The 26966-nt window shown below is 41.2% G+C and overlaps 1 protein-coding gene across 7 annotated transcripts in view; it reads right to left on the bottom strand.

Moving 5' to 3' along the window:
* Positions 1–1164: 1164 nt before the first annotated feature.
* Positions 1165–26966, bottom strand: part of ENOX1 (ecto-NOX disulfide-thiol exchanger 1) — a 379677-nt gene continuing 353875 nt past the window's right edge. For 6 of the 7 annotated variants that reach the window (XM_075087456.1, XM_075087466.1, XM_075087483.1 and 3 more), the window contains 4 exons: positions 24641–24697; positions 8433–8535; positions 5351–5436; positions 1165–2117 (listed from right to left, as the gene is read on the bottom strand). In XM_075087456.1, coding sequence (XP_074943557.1) covers positions 1986–2117; positions 5351–5436; positions 8433–8535; positions 24641–24697 — 378 coding nt within the window. In that variant the 3' untranslated portion in view covers positions 1165–1985. The remainder of the gene's footprint in view (positions 2118–5350; positions 5437–8432; positions 8536–24640; positions 24698–26966) is intronic. The other variant, XM_075087509.1, reaches the window with a different exon arrangement.

Genomic DNA, 26966 nt, shown 5'->3' with positions numbered 1-26966 from the left:
CTAACACATTTTTGCCTGAATTATTCATAAATCTGTATGATCACAAGAGAAGAAAGACTTGTTATTTGGATTAAACTAGTTAATTTTCATTAACATAACTGGCACATAATTACTAGTTTCACTCAAGTAACTTACCTTAACATAGGTTCTGTAGTAACCACAATAGGGATGTATGTTCTTTAAAAAAATTTTTGTGTGCGCTGGTTGAAAGCATAATTTTCTCCCATAATAGACCTGCTAAGCCTCTTTCTTTTTCCCTTTTGTATACAATTAACATTTCATTTAATATTGCTATTTTGCAGGTAGATGCCAGAAGAGGTCCTAAAGCAGTAATCGCTAACAGCCATATAAGAGAGTTCCTTCATGACTAATTGAATTTGACACTAATTGCCGTTTATTGAAGAACCTGAGTGAAACATCACTCTGACACATATCTGGATACTCCCTGCATCTGTTGCAATTTGCCAGATTTCCTGCTGTTGGTGCCCCACTTCATAGGGCCAGCTCTCTTGTGGCTGGCTCCTCTGCCTACACAGAGGTGCAACTTGGAGGGGGCTGCTCTTTCTTACCCAGCACCATGCTAAATGCTGTAGCGATGCGGTTCTTTAAAGTAGGGCTCTGGCAGGAGCGATTCCTTCCAAACTCTCTTGGCTTGGTTGATACACACACTTCTTCAGCTTTCGTGGGCTCTTACAGGCGTGCTGGGGTACTGTGTGCTTGACAGTAAATCTTAACTGTTAATTTACATCGATGTCCCTGCTTAAGGGACACCACCAAAAGTGAGTTATTCCTTTCCTTGGCTGGCCAAAGGCCAGAAGCATTAGCTGGGAGTTAGGAGGAGTAACTAATTGGATGCATCGCAACTATCCAACACGACACTGAAAATGAGAAGTTTGAAGGTGTTCATTTTTAACCTGGTGGCTTGTCTGAAAAAACAAATGAGATGTGTTCAGCTAAGCAGAGGTCCATGCTGGTTCTTCCTCTACCAAGATTTTTAATTATTTTAATCTTAGCTAATATTGCCCGCTCTTTTTAAATTCCCAATTAATTTAACCAAGTTATCTGCAATTAATAGTTTAGGTAGGAGAAAAATAAGTGCCAGGAGACTCTTGATGGATTCATAAAAACTCAAAAACATCAGAAGAAAAACTTGTACAAACAATATGGTAGAAGTCATATTTATTGATAAAAATTAATATATCTGCTATAAAATTTGTAACAGTAATGCAACTGAATATTTATTTTGATGCATAAACCTGAATGTTACATACCAAATACAATACAGTAACACTGGTTTCCTCCTTATTTACATGTTTATGAAAATTGATATGCAATCCATGTTAAAAGAACTTGTAATGGAGAATAGTTACATTAGAAAAATAATATTCTTGATAAAGCATTCTTGAGGACTCCAATCACATTTTCAGGCCTCTTTCAATAAGGCAAAAATCCCTGGTACAGCATATAACTTAATTTACAAAATACAATAACTTCAGACACATCTTCAAGTTTTCTTTTGGTATGCTTTTCCTCACTGCAAAATTACTCAGTTTTCTTACTAAACAGAAAGAACTTCCAATAACGAAACTTAATGCGTTCTACTACATATTACACATACATCGCTGTAGCTTAGCGACCATAACGGGCAATTTTTCTCCTTAACTGTTTGCTCAATGAGCTTTTCTTAGATGTAGGACATGTCGTATTTTGAAATCATTATGACTGTGGTATCCTTCTTCAGTTTTCATAGGAAACAGATCTGTCACATTTTGAAACTTTTTTTTAAATTTTATTTTATTTTAGGAACTGGTGCACAACTACATTTCCACTCACAAGAGAACGTCACAAATGTAACTAAAATTAGGCTTGGATAACTTTGAAAACATACTACTATGTGCCCAAACCCAAATTTCTTACTTTAATACTTTATAACCCTGCCATGCTCTAGGAACTCGTCTTCTGCATAGCTTCATTACTATTCACAGTCAGATAGTCTTAATTCCTTCAAAGGCACAAAACTTCCACCTCTTTTCCAGTGTTGCTCCTACACCAGTGAATTCTTGTTTAAACATGCGTGGCAGTCTCATCAAAAGCATTTCTATCTCATTTGCAGAGATCTGAGGAAGAAATAAAGGTAAAATTAAAGTAAGAAAGCTGCCTTGTAGATTGGAAAGAGGAAATATGGAGAACAGAAATAAGGGGGGTGGGGGGCATGGGGTGGTGAAATCCAGGCCAGATGAAAACAACTGTTATTATTTTTTTTAACCTTAGACTGACATGAATTTCCAGACTCCAAAGCAAGCGCAGATTCCTTGCAGGGATGACTCTGCTTTTGTAAATAGCATCCCACTGTAAAAGAGTGACAACAGCTGTGTTGGGGCTGGTGCCACACAGAAGAGTGCAAGGCCCATCTAAGAACTACAGTTGTGGGTATACTTGTGAGGAGGAAGCAAATGGGACCTTATTCTTCCTTCTCATCTCATGAACTCTTGAATCCTCCCAGCTCCATCAGTTTTTCTCTTGCAAAAAAACCTAACACATGGTCTTTATTTTTAATCACCTCACTTTTGTTACTTAGGGCTGACTACCCGTGGAGCTGTCTTCTCCCAGTTTGGCCCAGTTCAGCAGCCCCAGATAACTAAGCAGTAAAGTTCTTGTCTTGGCATTGCTCAGGATGTTCTTATGGCTTTGAAACCTTAATGACTGGTCACCTTCCTAATGGGAAAGATGCTTTCATTGCAGAAAACACTTTCACAAAGGCAACCTTTCTGGTATAATCAGTAGGGAAGTCAAGAAATTAGAAGTAATGGAAAATGAACCATTTTATCCTATTGCTACTTTTTCTAAACTGATGGTCATGAAAGGAAGCATGGACAAAGAAATCTATGGGTGCTGCCTGTTATCCATGGGTATCTCCAGGGTTTGATAGGCTTCTCTGGCAATGTTGATACATCTGCTTATTCATATTAGTAGGGACCTTCCACGGTGAAAAGTTTTCTTTTAAAGAAGCATATAATCATAAAATATGCTAATTATACCTCATTCCACCCAAGGGAAGGAAGAAAATATCTATCATCCCCTATTTTCCTGAAGAGGTTTGTGCAGCAGAAAGATTAAATGATTTGTTAAAGGTGGTGCCAAAAATCAGTGCTGGAGGCATTCTAAAGCCCCAGAGTAATTAGGTCCATCATTTACGCACTCTCATGGCAGCAACGGATAGCTGGTTACCTTTGGATAATGTATCTGAGCTCTATACTGAGCCCTCAGCCTGCATGGGTATGCTGACCTTATCATTCTTGTTCAGGTGAGGAATGACAGGCTAACCATGGAAAGTAATTGAAATTCATCTCTGAGATTGCATCTCTGGATTGTGCTATTAAAAAGTAATTTGTTGCTACAAGCAGTTACTTCCAAAATAAACCAGCGAGGTCAAATTTTGCGGCTCGTGTTTATTATGCAGCAGGTAGGTCCAGTGATAGCTGCAGGGACTGGCAGTTTGGCACCTTGGAGAGATGGAGACAATGCTCCTTCCATGAAGGCTGTGTTTGCAAGGTAAGGGTTTGATCCTGGCAGCCTCATAGAAGCCAACACATTACTCACATGAGTAGACATTCAAGGACAGAGCCCACAGACATGCACAAGAAGGGACTGAGCAGTGAAGGGGGAGAAAGGTGAAGAGCTCTGTGGGCAGAAGCGATGAGCAGCAGGGCTGGAGCCCAAGGAGCCTGTATTTTAAATGATTGCTGTTGTCATTCAAGATATGCAGAGCTGGAGGGGTCAGCCAGGGGAAAAAGCAGTTGAAACTTAGCCAAACACTGTGTGTTAAGGAAGGACTTGAAAGATGACTGAGGAGATTGGACAGACTGGGTGCTGCAGGAACTGGGGACAAGAAGAAGGAAGGTGTACATGTGGCAGAGGCTGGGAATAGAGAAGCAGAAGAGGAATGGTTGCAGGTGTGAAGCCCTGGATGTATCAGGTCTTGGTAAAATCAGATTTTTTTCCAAATTTGAAGTTCACTAGTTTCTCACCTCTTTCTACCATCCTCATCCCTTACTCCATTTTCTTCCTTTTCATTGCGGGTAGCAGTGGACTGTAAAGCACTAGCAAATCTGAGCTGCTGTTGCCTGAAGCTAGTGCCTAAGAACTTCATCATCCTTCCTCACTCATGCATGCAACCTGTCTTATTTCCACTGGGCTTCTAGCTCAGGATCTCCTCCGCTTTTAGCTATACACTTTTTCATAGAAATAGAGAAAGGATCCTCCAGAGGCATGAAGCAGCCCATCAAAGCAGCTGGAAGGTGATCTTGGCTATGGGTGGCTTGGCTGGAGGGAGTGTTCAGAAACAAAATATTACCAGGATCAAAGGAGTTGTGTCTAACCACCATGACACAAGGAGTGCCACCCACATTCTGACTCCAGGTGCACACCATAGCTGCGTCCTGGCTCCATGTTGCAAGAGGATCTGGGCAAGCACTATCACCCCCATGTGCAGAGGAAGAATTGGCTGATGTGGGTCAGAGCTGTGGCTAACCACAGGGTCACCCCTGCACCTGCTAAGTATCTCATGCAGTCTAGCATCCTGCAGAGCCATTGTTTAGCACTTAGGGTAGCATTCACCTGATCAAAGGTGGCTGTTTCACAGCTGATCTTCTCACCCTTAGCTTGCTTAATATTCTGTGGAGAGGAATAGGCTGTTTTGGGGCTTGATCTCATCCCATCCTATAGTAGATATTTAAAGTCAAAGAATCTTATCCTACAGGTATGTATTGACTATTGACCGTACATATTGATGCATTAAAAAAACACTTTGCACACTGTAGTGTATTGGTCTAATTTTTGTGCCGGCCACACCTTCTCTGAATTTAGCAATAAGGTCAGCCAATTCCTTTATGAGGCCATCTCTGCTTCCATGTGGAGACAAAGGGTATGCTTCATGATCCATTCATGTGTTCACGAAAGTTCATGTTCAGTGTGACTCATGACTAACAACTTTTAGAAGAATAAGGAATCATCTCCTAAAACCGCAGTTTGATGGCCGTGGCTACACCTGCCTCTTGTTCTGCTTTCTTTCTCCTCAGCTGTATTTCAGGACCATGTATCATAAAATCAGCTGCTAGTCTTTGCCATTTAAAGCTCTGCTCTTCTTTGCCACAAAGAACGTCTAAGCAGTGGGAGGCAAAGACCTCAACACAAGCACATGCACTGTAATTTGCGAACAAATAAAGATTGCAAACCCCCAAGCCCCATATCCCATTATCTTTCTAATGGAAATGCATGAAGAGTTTAACCTGCAGTAAAGAATAATACAATATTTCTATAGAGAAAACAGATTTTGATTAAATTTTTTTACCCTGGAGTCCAACTGCTGCATATAAGACCAAAGATATTCTATATTGGCTCCAAAAGGGTGGACGTGAAGAAATGTGGATATGATACCTGTATTAAAAACAAATGCACACAAAGAACTGAAATTACCTCAGACAATATATCATTAAGATAAGCAAAATAATTCTGAATAGTCTGTTCTTGCAGGTTTTTCAGTATGAATTATGATTCTTATTTTTCTTACTCATCCCAATAAACATAACAAAATGGCATATTTTTAATACAATCATAATAACATGGTAAACACAATAGCTCATCTTAAGGAATGACAGCAGTTAGCAAGTAAGTGACCAAGATAATATACTGATGAATAAAGGAATTTCTAAACAAAGACTTGCTGGAAGCATTTCAACTACCAATTTTATGCTTGATTTACCAATATAAAATTGTAGATATTGTAATGGTAAAATTATTGCTTTTTTCCTCTTCACTGGGTGCTCTGTTGTGAAAACGTTTCATATAATTGTGTCAGAAACCTCACACCCTCAAAGTTTTCTAGTAATTATGGTGATGCTGGTTATGAAAAGCGCTTAACCCGTATTACCCCTTACTGCTGCTGAAGAAAACACAGATCCTTTATGACATATTTACTTCTTTACTTCTCTTAAAAGAGAGCCATTTCTGTTTATCTTAAGTGTTATTTGCAGGATTGTTGTAAAAGGTATGGAAATAAAAGTGGCTTAGGAAGAGTCAGGATCTAAGTCTAGAGGTTTTTTTCTGCAGTGAAAATCAAGTAACAGCATAATAATGATGGCCAGAGAAAACAAGATTTGGAGCAGCAGAATTGCTATTAAAAGCATGATCCAATTTCTCCTCTTCTAAATAAACAGTGAAAATACAAAACGGCATGTGTGTTACTTACTGTTTGGGGAGAGTTGAACTGTAAGAATCTGAGCAAATATTTTCAACTCTGTTTGGATAGGTTTCTTAGCTGAATCACCCTAGGGGAAGTTCCTTATACTTAAAGCATAAACACCAGGATTAAAAATGCTTACAAATGACAAAAATGGGTCACTCTATCTTGTGTACTGCAGGCCATACTTCTTTCTTGGTGCTGAATGAATTAGGATAATCTTGGATTTCATTTTTTTCCCCAAATACTGGCCATGGTTGAACATGATAAGTAAAATTTAACTCATTTTAGTCTGACTTCGCAAAGAACACCTTTTTCCTCCCTCATTTTTCCAACAGCAGTCACAAACTTCTGACCCTGCAGAGGGAGGGGCATGTATTTAATTTTATACTACAGCGAGTCCTAGCAGCAGTTACCTTCTTTGTGCTGTGCATGACCATAAGCACACACACAAGAGCTCTTGAAGCAAAAGCCAAGACCATCACACTTGGATGGGTTGACTGGAAATCCAATTTGTATTCAAATCACATTTTACCAGTGGCACTGAGTTTGTTATGCATGTTCCCAAGGCTTTTCAATTCAAGATGTTCAAAGCCGGCTCTTTCATATAACGTAAAGAAAAAGTAAGTTGAAAATATTTTGTAGTTATTGACTGGAGCTCCGTGATAACTTTTTAGTATATTTTTTTTTCTTTTACGCTCTTTTCCTCTAAGGCAATATTGAATTCTGTAAAACATGGACAAACCTAGTGAATGGATGGAGGCAAGGTGCATTTCCCCTTGCCACACCTGAACATGCGTCAGAGGAAGAGATAACATGAAATCCATCCTGAGCAATCTTTTGCCTTTGAACTGTAACGATGAGCCAGTTGTGGGGGTATTTTGACCAGTAATATCTGGACTGAGATGACACGGTTTATCTGAGTGTGCCACTGGGCAGCTAGTGGATGGGACCCATGTTGGGGCACTGCCACCATTTGTTGCAGTCAAATAATGAGTGACCTAGAAAAATAAGTTCGTTATTCTGTTCTTAAAATCCCATCCTTGCTACCCTTCTCACGGAAGTTATCTTTGAACAGATCAGATACTGTACATTGCATTTAAAAGTTCCAAATTTTATTATAACAAGCAAAGTTAAATCAGTTCATACAACCCACTGTGCCACATCTCGCCAGTCACAGGAAGTTTCTGTACTAAGCCCTTTAAACATTTAAATATATTCTTCACTTTTAAATGGTCTTTTTGGTCTGAACTGTCTGAACCCGTGCCCCAGCAATAAACCAGCAACTTTCCTGGTGCTTAGCAGATGCAAATGAATTGCATTTAGACAAATTAAGGTAGTTTTGGAACTATCACCTACCGGGATACTGCTGATCTTGTGAAAAGACCAAACCAAAGAAATGAAACTTGGTCTTTCAGGTCAGCATTTCTGTGAATGGCAACCATGCCACAGGGAGCACTTTGGACTGTGGGCCTTTACGCTCCATGAAAACCTGCCCCACTGAAAGCAAATTCAGAACATGCATGAATATAAATAGGGTGTGTTCCCTCCAAGGGTAGCATGGGTACAGCCAGCATTCTTATGTGGCAAAATGCTAGGTACCAGCTAGCTGGCTCACTGCCTATAAGCTTTAGCATTTAGGCACTCTTTAAGAGTTTATTTTAAAGATTTTATTCTAGGTAAGAGATATGACAGTCCTTGTGGTATTCTTTATAAATATTCATATTGCTAATTCCCTCACCTAATGTCAAAAGCATAAATCTACCTTGCTTAATACGTCCAGCGTACTGGTTGTTTTTTTTTTTTTGCTTGGTGGTTTGCTAATATTATTTCCGTCCCCTTCTTCACCATTTTGTCTAATAATCAGATAACAAGTCATACAATTCTAGCCTGCTAAATCTTGATGTAAATACAAGTCTTCATACATTGATGTTGCAAGTCTAAATGCAGATCCTGCAATTTTCTTCATATCTGAAATCCTTTCATTATCCTCTGCAGAATTTTGCAGAAAGGAAAAGTTCACTTGTATTTTAGGATTTCTCTTACTAAAAGCCATTATGAATACAGATGACAAATAAAAAATATATATTTTTTTACTTTTATTAGCACAACGATGCATGTAAATACATATGTCAAACAAAAACTTGTAAAAAGGCATTTTGTTCTCAAAAAATATTCTTTGAGGTTATCTTACCTATTAATAGTGCCTCTTTCTCTGATTTTAGACCCGGGCTTCGTTTCTCTGAATTTTTTTCTCTGTCTTGGTTGACCAATGCTACTGTCAATACATTGATTTCCTATAAAGTTTAAAAAAAACCAGGTGGTCATGTAGGTTTCATTTACTTCAAGTAAACCTGTCTGCTTCCTTTCAACTCTATAAAAAAGATCTTTATTTTATTTCACATGTAAAGACAATTATAAATAAACAATTTGTTTGCAGAATATTAAGACCTTTTTTGAAGCACCTTTATGCCAAGAGTTGCCAAGAAGAGAAATTTTGCTTGTGCAGTAAGTAGTAACTTTGTTGCTAGTGCTTCTTCATTATAACAGCTTGAAAGATGTGCCATAAAGTGTGGGGATGGTCAGAAAACTCACATTTTCTAGCTATTAAAGCTGTAAATAAAGACTGCCTCTGGGGAACACTGTTGGAAACATTCAGCTACCACTATAAGAGTAAATTCAACAGTCACTAGCAATGTTTCTAGCTACTAGAGCACAATCATCTACCCTGTTATACTCTTCGACCAGTGCCTGGCATGGTGTTGGACCCTGTCCCAAACAATTCCCAAGCACATTTTGGAGGTCAGCACATTTCAGGGACCGTTCCTAACAGGCAGTTTGAATAAAGCTACCTTGTTTTGAGGACTGAAAGAGAGCCAGCCTTAAGGGCAAACAAGTCAAGGCTCCTGCTTTGAGCTCCTTTTTCTACAAACAGGTGGCCTGAACTATCCAAATCTCGGCCAAGCTATCAGATGTTAGCTGTTCCATCAGAAGTACCCAGGCAGTTGTGTGACAGAGATTGCTCTTCTGGGTATGTGTGAAGTAAACAAGTTTTCTCTATTTCAGCGGCATGTAAGCAGCTTCAAAGTGCATTGCACAATATTCAGGCATACACGTGGGCTGTTTCCATGGAGCAACTGATACGCAGTTACTCGTTCCTTGGTGAGGCAGTGACTCACGCTGCTGCATCTGCTCTGTGAAATGCTCAGCAGTTCCATGCAATACCTCAGAGGCAGAGAGCATGGGGCTGGAGGTGTGGTGGTGTGAGGTGGGACTGTGCAGGAATGGTGTTCTTGTTCTGCTTGCGGGAGTCAAGGTAAGCAGCTGGAGGTTGCATGGGACTGGGCAGCCTTAAATGCAAGCAGATTTGCACTATTTGGTGTAACAATGTGGCCTGTCTAGAACATGCACTTGGGGTGGTGCCTTGCTCCAAAATTCTTGGCAAGCATTTTTGGCAGTCGAAGAGAGACACCGGGCTTCGGTCGCTCTAGGGCATTTCTGACGGTGTGAAAAATCCATGCTAAAAAAAGGCAAAAACTCCAAAATATGTCAAATGTGCCTCTTTATAGATGACTAAAGGCTTCGCAGTCTGTGCGATTGGTAAAAAGAGTCAGGCACTTTCTCATTCTCAATTTAAAAAACAAAAGCCCAACACAAACAAACCCCAACGACGTACTCTGTGCTCCTCATAGGCTGGCTCTGAGAAGCAGCTGCCAGCTACGCGGTGCCTGATGGCTCAGATGCATCTTGGGTTCAAATGTTCCCTCACATTGTGAAGACGAACGAGTTGCCGTGTGTCAGCTAAGAAACTGTCTGTGCGTTTGAGTGACATACACGCATGTGTGTATCCTCAGCACCCAGCAACAAGGGGCTCTGACCGACCTTAGCCCAAGGTGAAGGAGGAGTGAGATGCATTGAGTCACCTGTGGTTTGCTGCAGTTGCAGTGGCCAGCTGAGGCATGTCTCCTAGTCAGAGACCTATGTGCAGTTGTGTACTTGTAACATGCACTTTGCTGTCTTTTTATTCAGTAGAAATGAAATAACTTTTTAGTCATGAATTTTAGTTTTTTACTTTAGGTTTAAATAAATTGGACCTTAGAGGTGCCTATTTTATATTCCTCATTGGCTGAAAAGGGAAACTTATAGCACACATTTAGACACCTACAGGTAGGAGGGTGTTTGCAGTTCAAGAGTTGCAGTGATCCCCTCTTAAAATAATGGTGTGCCTGAGCGCTCTGTCAGCTACATCAACTTGGCACTAACACTCCTGTAGTGTTGTAATGCACAGGGCACGTTGTAGCAGCAGGAGTATGCTCTAAGTTGTCCAGTACTGTTGATTCCCCTCCTGACAGAGCCAAAGGCTAATGCAAATACTCATCTACTGCTGGCCATGACATCCAAAAACAGTGAAAGAAAACCCAGGTAAGAAGCAGAAATAAGAGAAGTGTTTGCATGAATTTCTCTGTAAGGGCAGTAATGACAAGGGGGATACAGATCAGAAGAACAGAGCTGGATGACAGATTTCATGATACTGCAGCAGAAGAGCAGAGCAGCAGATGCCACCAGAGCTTGTACAGGTTAAGATGTAGCTTTTGACTCCATCAGAGATAGAAAAGCAGTCTAAAAATAACAATTCCTGAGAGGGGAAGGAGAGAGCAGAGAGATGTGTATTTGATATAACAGGCTACAAACTCAACACACTAGCAGTTTCAGATGGGATTAGAAGTTTTGTCAAGCAGTGATGCAGAGAAAGAAACTATACTCCCATTGGGAGCAACGAACAGATGGATTCTCATTTAATGCCTAGATTTGAGCCTGTGCAGAACATTTTGTATGATTTATAGGACAGTCTAAATGGATGCTAAAGGAAGTCACAACAAGTCTTCCTTAACTGTGTGTTGGTACAGAGGATAAAAGAGTAAAATGGTTATGGGGGAGCCTGAGGAAGCTAAGAGTGGCAAAGATAGCTACCCAGCAAATGACTGGTTTTAGAAGAAGGTTGCAGGCTCTTGGAGGTTTGAAAAGGCGATGTTTCTGCCATCCAGAAGTACCTGCTTCACAGAAGATGATAAATTAGACAACTCTGATGTATTCAGCTGCCCAAAGAAGCTTGCACAGGCCATGAGAAAATCCAGGACGTGCGTGGGCACATAAAGGATTCGGTAGCAATGCTGCTGGGCATTAATAGTGATTTAAGAGAAATGGGCATACCTGTGTCTAAAAAATGAGTGTGACTTTCACCCAGAAACCAGACTAATTATAGTGTAAGTGAAAACCTTAAGTATCTAACTACAAAGTACAGATACAAATCTGGTACCTATGAAGCCCCTACAACAAAACCTCACTCAGTTAATTTGCACATTTTTAGAGGGACTACTTATGCCAAACCACAGAAACAAGACTTTTAGGAGTACAAAGGTGAATGAAGCAATAACTAATTGGAAACAACAGTTAGGACATGAGAAAAAGCTACTGATCACCAGATGCCTGAGAAAAATTATTTAATATATACATTACAGTATTTCCTTTCTTTCCTGGATACCATCATTTATTTGGCAAATTACATTTTCTGAGGCCCTAAGCAGTCTCCTTCAGCAGGTTTCATTAAAAAACGAATATTTTGCTACCATCTGTCAGTTACTGCATTAAAGGACAAGAACACAGCTGAGCGTGTACAAACCAGTACTTATTAGAAGTGAAATGACCTTGCAAGAACTAAATACAGTATGTGGAAGGCTTAATCCAGGTTAAATCACACCTGGAGATCATTAGGGGCCTGGCCCTATTCATTATTCACCAATTAGGTCAGGTATCGGAGAACATGGAGGCCTGATTCGACGATGACAGCTCCAGAGCTTCTCAGCATGAATACAACCATTCTGTGTGATGCTCTCACCATTTCCAGCCTGGAGCTTTTCCCTGCAAACAACCCTTTAATCCATTAGCAGATGATGAAAAGACAAGAATTTCTCTCATGGGCTTGACAAACACTATGATTCTGCAGGCACCTCTTGGGACCAGCACTTTGATTTGGGGCTTCCTGCTTTTGAACCAGGGAGGGAAAGATAGAGTCTTTCTGAAAAACTTTCAGGAGAACTTGCTGGATAAAACAGGACAGCAAATAACAATTTTCTGACATGGACTATTCATTTCCATAGGCAGACCTCTGAGACCACCACTGACACAGCGCTGATGGCTATGGAGAGTCATACATGTCAGTTTTCGTATGTGGATGTATACCTTAGCCATGTCCTGGTTGTAAGGTGGGAGACAAGTTGGGTTTGTGTCCACTCTTTCATGTACCCAGGCTTCTTTTGTAAGCAAATGCGGAGGCATGGGCAAGTGGATTGCTCCAAAAAGTGCCTGGTCTCACTGCCTACCATGGCCCAGCATGGAGCAGCTGGGTCCCACACTGTAGACACAGCAAATAAGAGTGTGACTCCTGGGAGAGCTGTGTTTGCCAGAGAGACACAGAAGTCCTGAAGAGTAGAAGAGGTGTGGTGACTTTCTACAGAGGATGGTCCGAGGTACTGTAAGAACAAAAGGCTAGGTCTGCAGTCCAGGGGACTAGCAGATCAGAAAGCCCCAAATATTTAGACGGAGTGACTTGGGTCTTTCAGTCCTTCATTGTTTTCTTTTTCCCCACTATGGGAAAGTATGATATTAAATAAAAAGTTCTCAATCCAGACGTCACTCATCCTCTACAGGCCAGTCTTGCACCAGTGCAAAAAAAGCAGACAGAATATACAATTTCTACTCTTGCGTGGGGCTTCTCTCTTCAGCAAAAATTATTCTCTTTAGCCTAAAAAGTTCAGTGATCCTGAAAACATATTCTAGCCAGCATCCCTAAATATGGGAGAAGTGAGGACTTGCCATTCCCCATAAACACTGACCAAGGGCTGAGCAGCACTTGAACAGAACCTGCCCTACCTGGAAGCTACTCCTGCCAGAGAACGGTTCCACATCACCCATTGTTCAGGACTCTGCTTGAAAGGCAGAATATGGGATTTAATGAATGTGACATTGAAGACACCTGGCATGTGATCAGGATGCAAATGACAAATATCCAAAGAGCTGAAATACTCCCTCCACCTCCTGGGTAGTCCAAATATTTGCTAATTACCTTTAGATCTAGGGGGAATGATGAATGTTTGCATATTGTCTTCAAAGACATCATTCCCTTTGTTGTAGTATACAGGATTCTGTGGAATTATGTGGTGAGGGGGTAAAATAATATGCCTTCTGAATGACCCAGTGAAAAAAAATTGTACAACACTCTGGAAGAGTTTGCAGGATATGTCGGTGTTTGTACTATATGTACAAAGCCATTTGTCTGAGGCATTAAAAGAGTAGCAGAAGAAGGAAAGACTAGATGTTGGACACAGCCGGCATATGACAGAGCAACTGCTTAATGTTGTTAGATGTAAGGGATACACCACACTTTCTCATCAGCCAGGGGATTTATGAAAGAAAATGAGTAGTAGGAGAAAAAACTATACATCTGAAACATAAGCAAAAATTTTGCAGGCTATTAACAGCAGGCCAGAGAGATGCTGTAGGCTCAAAAAGAAAAGGTCATTTTGTGATTTGGGTAGAAAAAAAGAACTATGCACATGTAATACCAAATCTGCAGTCCTTAAACTCTTGAAAGGCTGTACCTGCTCTGAGTCCACAGAACTAGTCTTAGATTCAGGTGTGCTTGCCCAAACTGCTTATTGATGTCCAGGCAGGTTTGATGATTCTACTGCAAACATGGCCTGCAACATGAAGACTGCCAGTTTTTCATTTATTTTCACTTATCTGGCGATCTCTTAAAGTCTGATATAGTTGTGTTTGCTTTGCTGGTCTTTCTTTAAATGTACTTCAGATCCACATCTGAAAATTTAATCATGCTGTTTTAACCTGAATGGAGCCTAATTCAATTTCCAATCAAGTGAATGGAAGCCTTGCAACAGTTACAATGCATATCAAGTCAGCCGTCTCAAATTTATGGGGACATGCAAGGTTGAGGTACAGGACACCTTCTGACAGCTTAACATGGTTGTCAGTTGAGAATGGGCTACTGTCCTTGCCTATTTTCTTATCTATGGTGAATACAAAATTATTCAACCCAAGTTGAGCTAAACTACAATCAAAGTGCTTATTTAAATTTAACTTAAATCATATTACCTTGCAAATGCGGCAATGTATGAGTACACTCACAGGCGGTGATCGTGACTCAGATGATCACAGAATCACAAAAGCACTCAGGTGACCTTGGGAGGTCTCGAGTCCAACCTCCCACTCAAAGCAGGATCAGCTGCAGGGTCAGAGCTCATGGATGCGCAACAAGGGGTGATAGTCCAATGTCTGGATAAGCTTCAGTGATTTCTCTGCAAAATCCTAGTTCTGCACCCTCATCAAATAACACGTGGGATGTGTCATCAACAGATGGGTGCCTCTGTCCCCTGCAGAAGGGATTTTCCAACCACCATCACTCGCTGCTTCCTCTTGATACTTGTGATTTAAGTCTTATCTCCACGAGCACAAAGAAGGACAGAAGTAGTGACACAGATGGGGAAAGCCAGATAACCTAATCAAAGAAAAGAAAGTCTCCTGACCCAGCTCCTCGCAGGGCTGTCACAGGAGAGCATCAGCCCCAGGGATCGAGTGTGACATTTACCTTGATAAGCCAACTGAAATGCTGGATCATCTTACAGACTGAGGGGGGCACTGCCTATAGGGGTATGGGACTTGTTATGGGATGTAGGGGAAGCGCACCTTGGGATTGTACAGGATTTAGCTGAGGATCCTTAGTGGGAAACAAAAAGGCAGGAAAAGGGAGGGATCATGGTGATTTGGGAAGGGGATAAAAGGGATTGGCCACATGCAACTGCCAGTCAGTACACTTGTCTGGCCATGCCATGGCTGGATCAGTGCATTACACTCAATTCCTAACTCTTTTCCTGGATGAGGGACTGTATTCTGTGTGCATGGGTGCGTGCAAGGGGGTCTGAGCACAGCAGCTGGAGTGGGACCAGGGGTCAGACAGCCATGCGTCCGGGGTGCCGCAGTTAGAAAGACCAGAGTGTGTGTGTCTGCTGCTCTGGGATCACTGGTGATCATCAAGCCAGACTATCCACTGAGTAGGATAATAAGCTTGGGAGCCATATACTGAACTGGCCATAAGCCTGGGATGGATCCAGGAGAGACCAGAGAGACTGTGTGTGACCTACAGGAGGGGCCAGGGGGTCTAAGCCAGCAACTGGGGACATCATGGGGTCTGGGGAATGACCAGAAGAGCTGTTTGTGTGTGTGTGTGTACACGCATGAGGGAGGGGCCAGCTATGGGATAGGCTGAGAGTCAAAGGCCAGTTACTGGAGGGACCCACATTGTATATATGTGCAAGTCTGCATATATATTTCCCACTAATGGACCTTTATACTGATCAGCCAGAAAGGGGAGCAAGATGAGGCCATCAGTGCTGTTTGTGTATATGAATGTTGAGTTTGAGTAGATCTGTGTACCTGGCTGCATGTCATGCATGTGTTGTATATGTGTGTTTGTGCATGTGCCTGTGGGAAATATGTGCTCAGCGTTGCTGCAGGTTGGTCACAAGGAGCTACGACCACCTTGCCACTGTCAGGCTGCAGGATTCAGCAGCTCCCGACAGCAGCGATGCTTGGTTTGGGCCAAATGGATCTAATTCTTCCTTTAATGGAGCTTGTTCCCCTTCATGGGCTGCTACAGCGCTGTGTTGTGATGTGACGTGTGGGAATTTGGTTGAGTGTCTGAACTCTGAAAGTAACTCAGAATCCTCCAGGAACATCATGTGTATCGCACAGCTCTTTCAGCACGCCCTTTTACAGTGACTGTTTCTGACTCTCTGCTGAATACTCCTCTAAAAATACTTTAATGACTAGAAAATTGCTCATAATCTTTGATTAATATAATTCTTTTGTTGCTGCTAATGAATTGATCTTGTGCTAGCAAATTAACTACTTCCTAGAAATATTATATTTTACAAGGTCCTGGTTTATCACAGCCTAAGAGTTGATTTCAGTAAAGTGGCTGACACTAAGTCAGGTGGTCTTGCTGACACACTGTCTATATGTAGAGAGGTTTCTTGGCCTTTTCTATGTGCACTGGGATAACTCAGTTTACAGTAACAAATCACAGCGTTGCATCAAGTACAAAAAGAATAAGGCAAGGAATGAGGCATCCAACTATCTGCCCAAAACCAGAGCTCTCACAAGCAGCCTGTGCTACTTTTAGAGGTGGCACTAGGTCACCAACACAGTGGAAAACCCCTTGGGTTTTGGCGGGTTTTTTTCCAGGTTCTTGGACAGTCCTCCTCCTACCATCTACCTAGTGAATCAGAAGTACATATTTGCCATATGCTACACTGCTGGTGAATGTTTTAACAGTTTTTGCCTGTGTGTGACTGGTCTATCATTAGAAATTATACAGACCAGGTGTCACCTTTTCATTCAGATCAAGCCTAAACTTGATAACTTTGTGCTATGCAAGAAACCAGTGTTGCTTTTGTCAGCCACAGCACCTTGTAACTACTTTTAAAATACACTAATATAGAAATTTACTTTTAAAGTACACTAATATAGAATTTACCAGAACTGTAAATTCAAGAGTGTACTGGTATTAACAAATAAACAGTTGACAACTGGGCTGAAAAATTATCTGGCATTAAAATTATAGGAACAACAATGAAGAAAAATTAGAACATCGAATATAAGACTCTGCAAATGAAGCACTTCAAACGCACCTCTATGTATCTAAGATTAGTTTGTCTGATTTATCCTATATGATAGAATTGTTTTCAGGAGTGAAGATTAATTGTATTATGGTGCTCTTGACATCCTATTTTTCCGATCCATTTGCCAGAGAGATGCTTTTAACTTTTTCATTACAAAGCTTTTACTATTAAAACTTTCACCTGCTGAGTTTAGGCAACTAGCAATAATCTGAAAATGCTTTTCTCATTGAAACTATCTCTTTTTATTGTTCTCATTGTATTTGAGCACATCCATTTTATGGAAATGTACATATGCAAAATACAGATGACTAATATGAAAGTTACTTCATGTTTATTTTTAAAAGTATGATCAGGTTGCTTCATTTTCTAAAGCTGGATTTATGTGTAGGTTCCTGATGACTTAACACAGATGTTTTATGTGATGTGAAGGTGGTTGTTTTGCAAGAGAAAAGGTAATTGTCATTTTGCACACTTTGCGTTAGGAAACTGCAGCAAACCAATGGTTGGCTGAACGAAAGCATCTCCTGCCCACCAGCTCTGCTGAAGTCATTGTAGGAAGGGATACTTCATGTTTGCTTGAGACTGAGAACTTGTGAAAGCCCTTTCAAATGGTCTTTAACACAAATATTGCTCTAGCAATCTCCTCGAGAATAATGCACTTGTAAAAAAAGTTAACAAGAGAAAAAGGCAATTCATTTCCCTTCTCTGATGTGTAGAATTATTTTGAAATAAAAGGAAATATTTGGGGGGGACTAAACCAATCTTAAATATTTTACCAAAGTGAATGGTTTTCAGCAAGGATTTGTATCTGAAAGATATTAATTTTAGGTATCTGAAAACCCGGGGCAACCCCCATATTCACAGGAATCTCCACATCTGAACATATGAAAAGTACTTGAAGCAAACATTTTGGAGCTCTCATTCCTTTGGACTGGATCTTGATTAGGATGATAAACTCTTCTTCCAAGAAGAGTGTCTCCTGGGGATATTGAAGTTCCTTTCTCCCTTCTGTCACAGTTTTAGTCTATTCCTTGATGGACGTTAGCAGTTGGAGGGAGCGTGACTGTGGCGTATAACCCCCAGGATGCAGTAGCAGGCTCGTGGCTGGAGCAGAGGTGGCCCATCCTCCTTCAGGTGGTTGCGGGGGAGCCTGAGTGCTCTGACAAGCCAATCTACCTTGTACACTGTGTGGGTTAAGCACACAGCTGCATAAGTATACGGCTGAATGTTATTCCCCACTAGAAATGACAGGATGACTCCTGTATACATGTGCAGTATAAATACTGGGGGAAAATGCTTTGGGATGAAAGGCTGCACATAATGATCAGATATTATTAAAATGTCAGGTAGCTCTGGGCATTGAAGAACTGTCTTCCTGTGGAGCTCATGTGAAATTTAAAGTAAAAAAACTTTTGTGATTCACTGAATGGGTTTTATCATTGTGTCTCAGAGGTCTCTCTTCTCCTCCCTCGGATGATGGGAATTCACTCCAATCAAAAGCCAAGTTACGATGTCACTCTGACACTTTTAATTAGGGACAAGGGAAGTGGTGTGATTTCTTGCTGTACATTGACAAAAGGGTTATTGCTACAGCCCAGATCTGCTTCAGGTAGCACAGTCCGTGTCAGAATATACCTTGGTCTGCAGTAGCCATTTGCTCCCCATAGGGTTAGATCGTGGCTGAAACCACAGAGACTGTGATTCAGCCAGCAGAGAGATCTGCACCATGCTAATGAAACTCTATTGCTGTCCTCTAATGTGCCGATCGAGGGGCTGGGGCAGCGAATGGTAGAACTCAGGTGGATTTGATCTATTGGTGTGTAAGAACTTCTGAAGGGTGAGCAGAATCTTTGATAACACTGTCCTAAACAGCCAGTTAAACTCTTGTTACTTTTCAGGCCTCATGGTATTGAATTCATGAGGTGGTCATTCCTCATGCCTGCTGTGGTAAGTAGGAAAGCTGCTGATCTGCGAACGGTCATGCTTGAATTTATCATACTCCACATGCCTTAAATTGCAGGAAATTACTAGAAATGAGTAATGGAAGGGCTACAAATAAATGCCTGGAATGGAAAAGGCAGGGACTAGAAAGAAGCATGGCCACTTCTCACACCCCGGTCCCATCCCCACTAGGACAGAACCACCTGAACACAGATAGTAAATGGGTCTCTCTAAGCCCTGGGGGCTTTACGCCTTGCTCCAGTCAGGGTGCAGGGTTCTTGCACCTTCTTCTAGCAACACAACACACCCATGATGAGAAACAAAACCCCATATCTCTCTCCTCAAGGGAGAGTGCAGTGCATCCTTGCACTGCACCATTACTCTTGCCTGTTCTCCTTAGACAATTAACTGCATTTGTTAAATGAATTAGTTGAGCGAATACAATCTTGCAAAGGGGAGCACTTACAACAGAGGGGCTGGAGAGTGCACATAGCTCAGGATCTTCTTGGGAAATGCAGCTTTGAACCTTCTCAGGTGGAAGAGAGAAGCAAACCCCAACTTCTAGCATCCCCTGTGAGGGATGTAACCCTTGAGCTCTTGGGTACAAAAAGACCACAAGCACCCACTCCTTATCCTGAAACGCACCCAGCTGTCATCACCTCATTTTTGCAGCACCCACCTGCTCCTTTGTGCTCCAGAAATGCTTGCTGCAAGGCCAGAGGACCCCAGCCAAGCCGAGGCAGCTACTCCCTGACTCACGTCGGCTTGCTGAGGCTGAGGTTCACAGCTTATGAACCCCAGGAACCCAGCAAGTTCAGATAGAAAAGAAACAAGTTTTCTGACATGTGCAAGCCCTGCACTGGGGTTTTCTGGCCTATGACTTTAGGCCCAAATTGCTTTTATATTAGCCATGTAGAGCACATTTTTTATCACAAGCCTGTGCTGTTCTGTGAAGAGCAAGCCTTTTGAAGATTGGGCTAGCCAGGAAATGGCTGTTGCACTCACGAGGAAATGAAGCAAAAGCATCAGCAATCATTTGAGATCTTCATCAACAAAGGCTACCAACTTTTGTCCCGTAGTCCCAAACCACTGGGATGATTTGCGCAGGCCTTGCACTTTTCTAGCTCCCTCTCCTCTCCCTGTGTTCAAGGGCCCTCTTCCTCTCACCTGGCTTGATGTGAGGCAGTCACACAACACAGAGGTGCCCCATGCTATGGCAGGTGTGTATTAACACATACACTGATATAGGATCCTCACAGCAGCTACCCTTGGGTGCTTCTTTTAAAGGTTTGCACAGCAAAGTACAAGAACTGAACTCTGATGAGTTTGATGGAATTATAGACTTCTCCGACAATTAAGAGGAGTTAGCTTTTAAAATCTTTGCCTGGCTTGTTGCAAAAATGACCCTCATTTAAGAGTTGTCTTTACTTGTCTTTGGTAAAGATCATCAGTGGTTAACCGTGCTATGTGAAAAGGGAAGACTAGGGTGTAGTTAGGAATAACGTCACTTTCAGTGTAGCATGAAGTGAGCAATTTAGTAAAATGGTTGAAATATTTCACCCTGGGTATACTCCTCCTCAGAGTCAGGGATCATCTGCTAACTGCTTGAAAAGCAGATACAGAGGGGAAAAATTAAAGGAAGAATCAACATAAAATGTAGAATGCTTGGTTGAACTTGAGAAATGCTCTGATAACAGCTTCAAGCATTCACATGGAAAAATGCATCCCTACTTAATATTATTGATTTCATGTTTGGATAAAACCCCACAGAATATTGTGTCCAAGCTGCTGGAGATGCTAACTGGAAGCAGACAGGCGAATGAGGTCAAAGTCATTACTTTGTTCGAACAATGAAACTCAAACAGAACAAAAAGCTGCTAAAAAGCCCTTGTGGTGAAATCAGTTTCACTAAGAAATATATTCATTTTATTATGCCTTGGTGATAATGAAGTAACCCTAAAAGTCTTTCAGTGAAATCCTGGCTTTTTAGCCTGATGGGAATTTAGTTATCGACTCCAACAGAGTCGGGACTTTACCATGCAATTGCAGTCTGGGCATTCAAAATGCTTCTGCAACCAAGACCCATCTCTTCCTTTGGTCTGAACTTGGAGGACTGATAATCTTGACTACCATTTTATAGCACTTTCACAAAGGGTGGGAGTTATTCACAGGAGCTATCCTCCGTCTAAGGAAGGCAGAGAGCTGTCAAGGGAGAGCGCCAAACTCTGGAAGAAGATCACTGAGTACATCTAAAGCAAGGCTTGTGTAAAAAAATTATCTCTCCATTAACAATAGAGGCACGCTATGGGTGTTAACCTTCCTACCCTCAAAATATATTCACCAAGGCTATATAACTGTATTTGCATGCAGTGCCCTATGTATACTGAACTCAGCAGTGAGCAAAAGGAGATTTTTTTATCAAAACACAGAATTAACCTATATGCAGAAGGCTCCATAGAAAGCCACTGAACTTACAGAAACAGTGGAAGAATAAACTGACTTTACAGAGTTAGCCACAAATCATGCGATTAGCATTTACAGTCTGCAAAATGTTCTCTACTCGAGCACACCTCCCAAGCAAGACTGTTTTTTTCACGTTGGGACTAATCAGGTCCCAAGAGTCTGGGAACATCCTGGAAAAGGATTATATCTGAAATTATAATTGTCCATTGGCCATTATTTTCTCTTCAGTTAAGACAGAGATGTGAATTAAATATCATTATATGCAGCAATGAAGAGGAAATTAAAAGGGGACAGGTTAGAAGCAAGAAGCAATCTTTTCCTAACCGCAGGGCTGAAGGAAATGAATGCTCAGTGACAGCACCTCTGGCAGTCCTGGGTGTTGAAGCCTCTGTTAACACCAGGCCAGCATCCTGGGCTCTATGTACCGCTTGAGCCTGACATTTGGCCTTTCCTGCCACAGAGTATAGCTGGGAAATGTCAACAGCCGTAACAAATATTACTGCATGTACCTGGCAAGTCACTCATGAAACACCCTTATGACTGTTTACAGAGCCTTGTAAGATGGTTTTGTTTTCTGGAAATAACAGATGTACTGGCAGTACACTAAAATTTTTGGGTTTTTTCCACTCAGATTTGTGTGTGAACTGCCATGGCAGGAAGGGTAACATTGCAATTGCTCCAGCCTCTTAGTTAACTGTGCTCAATTCTCCTACAAAAACAAGAGGAAAAAAATGAAGATTGGTTCGTTTATAGGTTGGGCACATTTCAGGAGGGATGTTTTTCTTTTTCCAGTGGTGTCCAAATCCTTGTTTCCCTTTCACAGTGGTCTCACATCATGCAAATGTAGAAAACACACCGGGATAGGCCTAAGTATATATTTTCATCTGTAGCTGGTTTTGCTAAGAAAAATATTTCCCGGTTTTATTTTAAGAAACAATATTTTCTAATGTAAAATATGATGCAGACCAGTGCCATCAGCAGAAAGCCTGAGGACTGCAGAAAATAATCTTTTTAGGATTACAGTATGGGCTTTCTTGATGCGTACACAGTGTGCCTAAAGTTTCTACTGTCCTTCCTAGGAGCCTGATTTTCTGCAGAGTAAGTAATCTAAATATGCCATAGTGTGAAGATTAGATTGTGTGTTCGGTGTATAGACACTCACTGCCATTTTTCCTTACTAACACCTCCCACGATTGCTCCGCTTGTAAAGGTATTTCATTTGCTGAATTCAACCTGTCAACTGTAACAAATATATCCTAATCCCATTATATGCATCACAGGTCACTAACAACCACGTAAGAGCCACCAAGCCTTTTTTTCTTTGATTGTCCCAGATTTGCACACTGGCCAAGGGCAAGAACTATGAAGTCTGCTTAGAAGAGATGTGGAGAGACAACCTGCAAGGCACACCACCTGAGCACTACATATTTGATACAAATGACAATTGTTTGAAAGGTACCTCAACTTCCATTTTAAAAAGTTCATTACCGTAGCAAATGCTTTAACATCCATTCTCTCCCTCTACCTCTCTACTTCCATTTGTGCTGCTATGCCTTCTCTGATTTCATGGTGACACAATTCTTGAATACATGGCTGCAACTATGACTCCAGAATTGCAGCTGTCTGGTTTCCCTCTTCACCATTAATTTAGGTATTGACTTCTTTTCTTAGGAGTCTAATATTGCTATGAGATCACCATGGGAAGAGCTCATGGCAAAGAGGGGCAGAAAACAGAGTTTCTATCCTATGGGACATTCAGGCATTTAAACAACTTGTGCAATTACAAACTGGAACAAAACATTACATTTTGAAAAATTTACCATTAACCAAAGATTCTGAAATATTTTGGTTTAGATATCTGGGAATGGTGTACTGAAACACTCTCTTTGCACAGTTGAAATGTTTCATTTCAATGCCATTTCAACCTTTATATTATATAAAAATAAAACTTTCAGGATCCTCAGTTTTACCCAGTTATATATGAGCCAGAATGATAGAAGTTGAAGCATTAAGGTAATTTTCCTTTAAAACATTTTGATCTTGCAAAACATTGTTTCATCCACATTTTTGGAGAGGAAGCAAGTACCTTTAGCTTCAGCTGTTGCACGAAGACAAGTTTTTAGGTAGAAAATGTGAGCATTTCAAGATCATGAGTAGATTAATGTTTGGTTTGCAAACAGAATCTTTCAAAGGGGCAATGAGACGCTGTGCAGACTGCAATTGCAGATTTGTTGGAGCTATCAGACAATATTGAATGTCTCCTGCCCAAATGCTGAGAGCTATGAGGCTCTATCGACTTCACTGCGGAAACAGACCACAATGAATGAGATTCAGGAAAGGATTAAAAAAGAGAGGACAACATTTCCTTATTACAAAGCAGTTCACAAAATTTGAGCCTTCCATTCAGGTTTAAAATAAAACGGCTTTCCTGGCGGTGCCACTGGACAACCCATTGACTAAAATAGATGTTAAAATATATTAGTGCTCAGACTGTTGCTAATTCTCTTGGCTAGGAGGAAGATATCATATACAATCAGTTTTAATTTTCATATGTTTATGGCAAAACACAAAGCTGCATGGTTTGGATGACAAATATAGCAGGAAAGTTTTCCTTTTTTTTTTCTCTCCCCTTATCCAAATTGCTGTTTTGACTGCAATCATTAAGGGAATTACAGAAGCATTTTTTTTGGCAGCAGGTTTTAAAAAAACATGACCTTAACAAGTCCTTTAATGATTTTGGGTAAAATAATGACTCAATGAATTAATTTGGTCCTTTTGTGCAAATCAACTGTTTTCAAATTATACATGTGTATATGAATCACTTCACTCAGAACTGAAATATGGCCAGACTTGCTCAGCTGCAAGGTGGCAGCCACAGAGACAAACGGTATAACTTTGTAGCTTGAGTAATCCTGGACAGGACACTAAGGCAAAGCTTTTCTCTTGCAGTCGTTTCCATGGTATCTTTAACACCCACATACAGCCAGTAAGACATTGGCTGTTAAAGCCTCATCCAAATAAATCCTACAAAGTAAATTGCATGGAACCCAATTTATCTACCTCAAAATGAAGTTTGCTGGGACTTGAACCCGCGGCTTCAGGAAAAAAAAAACAGGCCTTTCAAAACTGATGTGCAAATCATTCAGCCATTCTATCACCTTTGAGACATAAATAGTACATTTGAGACCATATGCATGCATATATATATATATCTATAAATCTATACATAGATAGCTGTACCTACATTTGCCTGAGATTCATCATGCCCATTGATTTCTGCTAACTCCTTGGCGCTTTTTAACTGCAAAGAGTAAACAAAAACCAAAACAGAACAAAACAAGCACATTACTTGAGTATTGCACACAATTGTCTTTGATTTATTTGAAGGAGCATTTTATAAAGCTTCCAATGAGAAAAACAGATGGAGCATATAATTCTAATGAGTTTTTGCTCAAACCATTTTGAAACTAACATACTTAAGGCTTGATAGGTTGGCAAAAAAAGATGGAAAATAATAAGACTGGGTCATTATTTTTTAAATAATAGGATTAGAAAGTAGTTTCAAGGCATAAAAAGTGTACAGAATCGGCTCTCAAGATAATAAACAATTGTTGCTATTAATTTAAACTTTACAATATTTGCAAGTTGCCACTAGCTAAATAGTGTTGTGCTAGTGATTACTTTTGGATGATATATTTTGAGCTGTTAAAGATGCCAAAGTGCTACTGTACACTTCCTTCCTAAGGAAGCATCTAAATAGCTGACATGGCTCCTGGGTGTGATGGAAAAGCAGGTGAAGAGAAGAACAGCTCTTTTATTTAACCAGTGGCAGAAAGAACTGAGGAGACACTGCCAATTCCAAATATGTGATCTGAACAAAACCTTTTCTTTCTCCTCCTGAATTAGCTTTTTAGGGAAAATCCAGGATTACACTGGGGATTGTAAAAATCATTCCCAAGAGATTTAAAGAATGCCCTAGCTCGTGTCTCGAGCCATAGTGGAATACACAGTCATTCATCCTGTGATTGAGCAAACTTAGAAAGGAGAAGACACCGCAGCTCTCCTGAGCCTATAAGCCGTGGAGGTTTGCACACTTAAATGAAGTGATCAGAACCATTTACTCTTTAGGTAAATCTCTGAAGAGTCATGCTCTTATTCTAACTTAATTCAGAGCAGATATCTGGGAGTGGGAGCGAGATGGGGAACAATAAACTGAACTTCCCTCTGCATTCCTTGTTTTTTGCCAAAGAAGCTGGGGTTGATGTAACTGTTGATGGTACCGCTGTGATCCTGGATGACAACAGTCCTAAAATCCAGGTGAAATGGAACACTATTATGTTTTGATCAGGTGTCTGACTCAGAAGCATTGGTGGACTGCCACCCTAGGGTGGCTATGTTACCTTCATCATCTTTTTGCCACGTGGCAGTAACACCTAAACCGCATGTGATTCAGTTCCTGGCTTCTCACAGTTTCCAATCTGACAGTTAATGTAAGCGGGCCATGGTCTCTGTGTACCTTATTATGCAGGGCTGTAAAGTGCATCAGTGCAGGAACTGCTGCTCAAGCCTAAACCTTGAGCTCAGCTCAGCTCAACTCAGACTAAATTGGTCCTGATGGAAAGGGAAGGGGGTGGCAATCCCTGATAAAGAAGTACAAAGGATAGCTGGGGACTGCAAACTCATCAGGTGTCCTGGTTCAATTCACTGATGCTCATCTTTCAATACCCTCAAAAAGTCTGCAATTTATACTGGCAGCAGGGTGATGCATTTCCAATGAATGCTACATGTTTTCCCTGCACTGAAAAAATAACCACCCTCAGAAACCACCTTGCTGTGAGGATGGCTGCTAGGAACTAGCTGAGAGGCTACTTACAGATGAGCACCAAAGTTAGGTATTTCTGCATCGCGGTGCAACCAAAAGAGACATTTACTGACTCTGCCAATTCTTCATTATAAAAATTCACCTCACATGAGCAGTCATGTTGAGTTCAGCTGAATTACTCATCTGAATACAAGGTCAGGAGAGCATGCTCGGGTATGTAAAACTGCTCTGCACACTAATGCTATGTCCTGAGCACTCAGGGAGTGCTGTTCATTACTTACCTTTCGCCTTTCCTTTTCCAGGCTGATAAAGTGCCATCACCCCTTGGTGACTGCCGGCTTCTTGGGCAATGCTTCGCATGAGTTCTGCTGGTGACATACTCTCCCCCATCAGCCACATGCAGGTGTAACGGGAGAGTTGACTCAGCCTCTAGCTTACATTGGTCTGGCAGGATTTCACCTCCCCATGGTTTCCCACCATCACCACCCTGGCACTGCTCCACCAGTTAATCTAACTCTAATGCAGACAGGATTCTTCAGCCTTTCCCTCTCTTTTATTACCTGTCATGCTCAGGAAAGGATGCCAGAGCTCAGGTAAGAAGGTGCTAGCATCCACAGCTACGCTAGGACCATTGCAGTAGGAGATGGAGGTGAACTGGTGGAGATAATGGTGGAAAACTTGTGGGTGGAGGATGTGCAGCTGCATTCCTACAGGCTAAAGGGGTAAAGTCCCTTTTTTCCAATATTGT

The sequence above is a fragment of the Phalacrocorax aristotelis genome, chromosome 1, assembly GCF_949628215.1.
Source record: "Phalacrocorax aristotelis chromosome 1, bGulAri2.1, whole genome shotgun sequence".
NCBI lineage: Eukaryota > Metazoa > Chordata > Aves > Suliformes > Phalacrocoracidae > Phalacrocorax > Phalacrocorax aristotelis.
Note: the sequence above shows the minus strand (reverse complement) of the source record. Positions and strands in the feature narration are given on the sequence as shown.